Raw genomic sequence first — 6000 nt, 5'->3', positions numbered from 1 at the left:
GACTATGGACATAAAAATGTTGTTATGATGTGTAGAGCTTGATCTAAGATGTTTCTCCGGGAAGTATGGGATGAACGATGGTACAATTTTTTTTGTGTGTGAATCTTCACAGCATCCGCAAACCCCAAGTCCCTAAATGGCGTGAACATGATGAAGTATAGGCCGGGGAAGAAAATACCGCTACAAATAAAGATTAGAAACGGGATGTCACAGTTGGAGGGGAAGGAAATAAAGAGCCAAGAGAATTAAGAGAATGAGAAAGGAAGAGGAATCAGGAAAGAAATACAGGAAACATGGAAAGGAGACTGGGGGAAGGGGTTGATATGTACCAAGAGGGAGGGGGAATGGAGAGGGGAGGGGAGAAGAGGGAAATCTAGAGAGAGGGGTGGGGTGGGATGGAGAGAGGAGGGCTGGGGTAATAATTTGAGATCTGATGGGAATTGAATTTGAAGAAGATTTGACGAAAGAAGAGGAAATGGAAAGTGGGCGGAAAAAGCAGGTGGGACCGGACACCTTTTTGGCTCCGTGCCATCGAGGTTTTTGGGGGTTTTTGTTTCGGATCTCATCTTCACGTGCCCCACGTCACTGTTCGATACGTAACATTCAACGCAATACCTATTCATCGAGGCACACAATACAATGCCCTAGCTTTAGTTTTGTTGTATGTCTCGGCGTTCATCAACGAGAATTAAAAAACAAACCATTACACTTTTCTGATTCACCCATGATCCGACTGCACTGAAGGTCCCTGCTTGTTGGAGTAACTGTTTACTGGCGTTTTTGTCGCAGTGATGAAGTGCTGTTAGTGTCGAGATTTCTAGAAATCGCAGGTAACTAGCAGACGACACGGGCTTTGTTTACTCTCCGTTGGTTGGTCTCGTGACTGGCCACTGAGCAACGCGAAACCTAGTGACGTCATGGTTTGGCGTGCCTCCATTCACCCATAGCTCATACATGACGAATGACACACAAAACACACACTCGGGTGAACAGCACATCAACGCCCGGTTACACACCTTCGATGAAGTTGAATATCGAACGGTTCACAGTAACAACACAAAGCACTTCGATTCTGAGGAATAAGTAATTCGCTGGCGCGGTACAATAAATACGCTGGCACGATCATCTGTGAGTCAGAACTTCGCCTTATTTCATTCGGAACACACCTACCAAAACCGCTCTGACTAAGGATAAAATAATTTGTTTGATATACTTCAATATTGATACTGAATATATACTACTACATTCATCAAACTGCTCACTTGAGTTTTCCTACAACTTTGTGGAATTAATTGTTCTTGCTGGTAAAATTGTAAGTATCGTTTTGTGTCTGATTTATCTTAATCAATATAGGACCTACTGTAAATCATCATTTTTATTGATGTATATTTCTAGATATTCCAATTTTCATGGAGATTTAACTTTCATAGTATAAGGATGGACACTGAACTGTCTCTGAACTTAGGTTAGGCATATCTGTATTTTGATTAATTGTTACTTGCTTATCGGGTGTATATTTCCACTCAAGATCATTACTGCATATGAACTTAATATTCACTAACTAATCATTATACTTTTGTTTGTATTTCCAATACAGGTAATTGACTTTGGACTCTATTCCAGTGGAACTCCATCCCGTGGTCTACCACAGCTTATCAGTTATCAACCTTCTCCAAGAGCAGACGACACCTGTGATCGTCACATGTTCGTGTGCTATCGTATCGTCTGATCAGCGTGATAAAACCGTCTGCTATCACGCGAGGATATTCAGTCATAGTATGCGCTCTTTACCCAACTGTAGTGGTACCTCCACTCTGCTCTCCAAGACAGCTTTTCGTGAGATCGTCATGGATCCTACACAGAACCTGATGACGGCGCTGAAGTCGAACAGCTTCTCCAAAATCCGTTCCGCCATCAAGATGCCCTGTGTGGACGTCAACCACTGCGACGTCGAGGACAGCTGCCGCACACCGCTCATGAAGGTCTGCGCTTCGAGCGAGCCATCCGCCACCGCTCGCCGTGATCTAGTCAAACTGCTCCTCGCCAAGAACGCCGACGTCAACGTCGCCGATAATGACGGCTTGACGGCTCTTGCCATCGCCTGCAGCTGTGGCGACGTCGGAATGGTCAGGTTGCTCGCCGAAGACAGCAGCGTCGATCCCAACGTGGCCGATGTCGACGGAAACACACCTCTCATGCTTGCCTGCCGAGCTGGTCATCCCGAAGTCGTCACTGCACTTCTAACCATCTTTGGGAGATTGGGACTTAAAATTGACGACACAAACAACAAAGGTAAGACTATATATATATTTTTGTAACTAATGTGTATTAAGAAAAAAATAATCTCTGAAATGTATAATTTAAAAAAGCATAGAAGTACTGAAGAGAAACTCGAAGGCAATGCACAAATTCCCTGAGGCTCAAATTTGCATTCTGACTGCTACATGCCTCAAGTTGTCACTGACTCATTGAAACTTGATATTTCATTAATTAGGTCTGTTACGCCCACATCAGATACGAGTATCTTGTTTAGTTTTCAATTAATTGTTGCAGTTAGAAGTTGATGTTAGGGTTTCAGTTGTAAATGTGTTAGTCTTAACACTAAAATGTAATGTTACGTCATTATAATCTTTAAATTCCTTCCGTAACTGATGTTTACCATGGTTCTACCCCATAAAGCAACAAGGAGCTAAATATCTTAAGAAAACAGTAATTGTACGTATTGCCACGTGAGAGTCCACATTATTGACTCTCTGGTGGCTTAACGAAATTCTCCTCTTGTTCTGTAATTACTTACTTAGCATAGATATCCTTTAGGTTAGATGCATTGCTCATCGTATGTTTCATCGTATATGGGACTTCGATGATATACCGATTATTGCTAGTTTGGATATGATACATTTTGTAATTTATCGTGTTATCTTGTTGATGTATTGTTGAGTAAACAAGAAGAACCTTGGAGATTAACCAGTAAGTTCCTGTTTTTATTTCCCGTGCAGGTGTCACACCACTAATGGAGGCTGCTCGTGCAGGAAACACCGAAATCTGTCGAGCCCTCGTTCAAGAAGGTCGTGCAGATGTCAACATTCGTGAGTCAACGTCCTACTGCACAGCGTTCGATTTCGCCATCGAGAGCGGGCGCTGTTCCACTCCCGAGCTCCTGCTCCTGTCACCAGTGGCGCAGAGGAAGCTGAACGCCAGGCAACACCGTCAGGCTGTGGGACACAAGACGCTCAAAGAGGTCATCGAGAACTCCAACCTGCATTGCCCGAGGAGTGAAAGGCTTAAACCCACGAAACTGTCGGTGGCTTCGAAGTACGAGGCATACCCACTCCCAAAGGAATACGCGCAGCAAGCCAACAGCATGGTGTTCCAAGTTAGCAAACGGCTCCAGAGGCTGTCTGAAGACAGCGAGGGTGAAATCAAGGAGGAGGCCGAGATGGAGGAGGAGAGGAAGCGTGCACCGATCAGGAGAAGGTATTCCCTGCCGTCCGCTCGCCACTGCGTCTATGGTGGCGGCCCCAACAAAGTCCACAGGATCACGCCTTTCCACAACCAGACCGCCTCCGGATCACCAAGACTTGCCCGTGGCAAGGGAACCCCAACCTGGCTGAAGCTCCCGCCCGTTCCCGAGACGACTTCCCTTTCTCGCAGCCCATCTCCGTCCGAGCCTATCGTTGAGGAATCATCAACCACCGAAAAGATGCCTCCTACTTCAAGCTCAAAGTCAAACGGTGGCTCCTCCAAGATCAGATCGGAGAGTCCGACCATGAGCTCCACTATGAAATCCATCCGCGTACTCCCTTCCAACTGCAGTGTCCAAGCCAGGAGGTGCCCGCACGATGCTTCTATCGCCAGCATGTCCTCTCACAAGCGACCTTCCCTTAGAATCTCACACTCGTGGGAAGGTAGGCCCTCCAACACCGTGCCGTCCTACCTCTTCAGGTGAAAAGAATACGAACATTTTCTGAACTTTGAACACTAAATCTGCTGCACCACATTTATCAACGCCGTGAAAGAAGTGCAATTTGTGTATCATCGTAGTATAATCACTCTGTGGATACTGATAATCATTTCTCGTATTTCAAAATCGAAGGAGAAATTGGTTTGTCCCAAACTTTGGATTGAAGAGAAATTTCGAATTTCAGAACTTTTCTTCTAAGTTTTTGTTTATCCTCATGGTCGGTTAAGTACTATTGTGCAATATTATCATGTCTAAAAATGACACAAACTGAAAGGAGTTCAAACGAATTCATAAATTCATCTGTCGATTAATTGCATTATCTATTCATCAAAATTGAATAAGGGTTCCTTTGACAAGTGGCGAAACGATAATCAAGGGGGGATGCAAATCAAATATGTTTGAAGATGTTGCTTTATAATGAATATTGATTATGTACTCTTTGATCTCAAATGCCACGCACAAAAATACTGTAAACGAATCACCGCTTTATCGTGAAAATTCATATTTATGATGCCTTATAATGTGCTAATTTCACTGAGTGGTCGTGCTGGACACCGCATTGGTCATATAAACATCGATATCTTATGATTGTGTAAATTATTGAAAAGAGAATATATATTTATATCGCCTTACAAATTAATTGCATGTTTATGGTATCGTTTATTTTGTATTATTAAGATGATTGTGAGGTGCTGTGAGCATGTTTTTTTTTCAGTGGAGATGAAGTTGATCGAATTCAGTAAGCTTATACCTGGCTAATTTGATGAAAGGAATGGTTGATTGATTGATTGATTGATTGATTTACTGATTGATAATTGATTGAATAATTGACTGATTTGATAATGATTGATTGATTGATTGATTGATTGATTGATTGATTGATTGATTGATTGATTGAGTGAGTGAGTGAGTGAGTGAGTGAGTGAGTGAGTGAGTGAGTGAGTGAGTGAGTGAGTGAGTGCAGTAAGTGAGTGAGTGAGTAATCGATCGACTGCTGTGTGTCAAGCATGAGCTTTTGTTGAACAAGCTACAGGAGAACATGACAACATAAAAAGAGAACAAAGAAAATGTTACGAAAGAGCATTCAAATGCGAAAAAAGGACAAAAGTATAAGAGCGAGAAATTGATGTGAACGGAGAAAATAAAACAGAGAACAGTATTTTCTTTTAAAAAGAACGGGGAAAAGAGAGAAAGGTGAAAGACATAAGACGAGGGAGAAAGGTGATAATAACGATGTAAAAAAATAAAGAAAATTGCAATTTGGTTTCTATCCGAAATCATGAAAAGAAAAAAAGAAAATCACAATTTTAATGTCTATCCGAAACCATGACACGAAAAAGAAATTCACAATCTTGATTTCGATCCGAAATCATGAAAGGAAATAGAAAATGACAATTTTAATGTCTTTCCGAAACCATGAAAAGAAAAAGAACATCACAATTACAATGGAAAGGCTCATTTCATCGCAATGCCCGATGGCATGGATCTGACTAGAGCATATCGGCGTTTTCTCTTGAGTACAGCAAAGAAAGCATATCGGGGCAAAAGTTGTATGGGGGGAGGTTCTAAAATTCTAGGAATAAGAGAAGTAGCGGGCGTTTATTTTGGCCAATCAGAAAAGTTTTGGATTTAAGAGATCAACGAGCAGATAGATCTATTGAACCGACACTGACAGACACCATTCGTTATTCAGCCCCATTGGACTTCTGTATTCGTGGTTCTGTCCTGAAAGGTCATTGATCTTGGTCTACCATGAGATGGCGCTATTTCACACATGTAGATGGACAATATATATATTTTTTTACTGTGAATAGTCATAATAATAATAATACATGAAATTTGTTCCATCTTCATTAGATGCTCAAGGCGCTCCAGAGCAGAACAACAAAAACTATTTACATATAATACATGTCTGAACAATAAGTCAATGTCTATCAAAAAACACTCTTATAAAAGTATGTTTTTTAGGTTGCCCTTGAAGCAAATTAACTGGACGTTTACTCATTCCAACCCACTATATCTATGATCACTCTGGT

At 41.9% G+C, this 6000-nt stretch overlaps 1 protein-coding gene across 1 annotated transcript; it reads left to right on the top strand.

Moving 5' to 3' along the window:
- The first annotated feature begins 475 nt into the window (after window positions 1-475).
- LOC129257839 (ankyrin repeat domain-containing protein 27-like) lies at window positions 476-4604 on the top strand. Its single transcript, XM_054896251.2, has 3 exons — window positions 476-1312; window positions 1598-2292; window positions 3000-4604. Exons 2-3 carry the CDS (start codon window positions 1779-1781, stop codon window positions 3947-3949), a joined length of 1464 nt encoding a protein of 487 aa, XP_054752226.2. The 5' UTR covers window positions 476-1312; window positions 1598-1778; the 3' UTR covers window positions 3950-4604.
- The last annotated feature ends 1396 nt before the right edge of the window (window positions 4605-6000 follow it).

Source organism: Lytechinus pictus, chromosome 3 (assembly GCF_037042905.1).
Source record: "Lytechinus pictus isolate F3 Inbred chromosome 3, Lp3.0, whole genome shotgun sequence".
NCBI classification, from domain to species: Eukaryota; Metazoa; Echinodermata; class Echinoidea; order Temnopleuroida; family Toxopneustidae; genus Lytechinus; species Lytechinus pictus.
The sequence above is the reverse complement of the archived record's forward strand: the minus strand, read 5'-3'. Positions and strand labels throughout refer to the sequence as shown.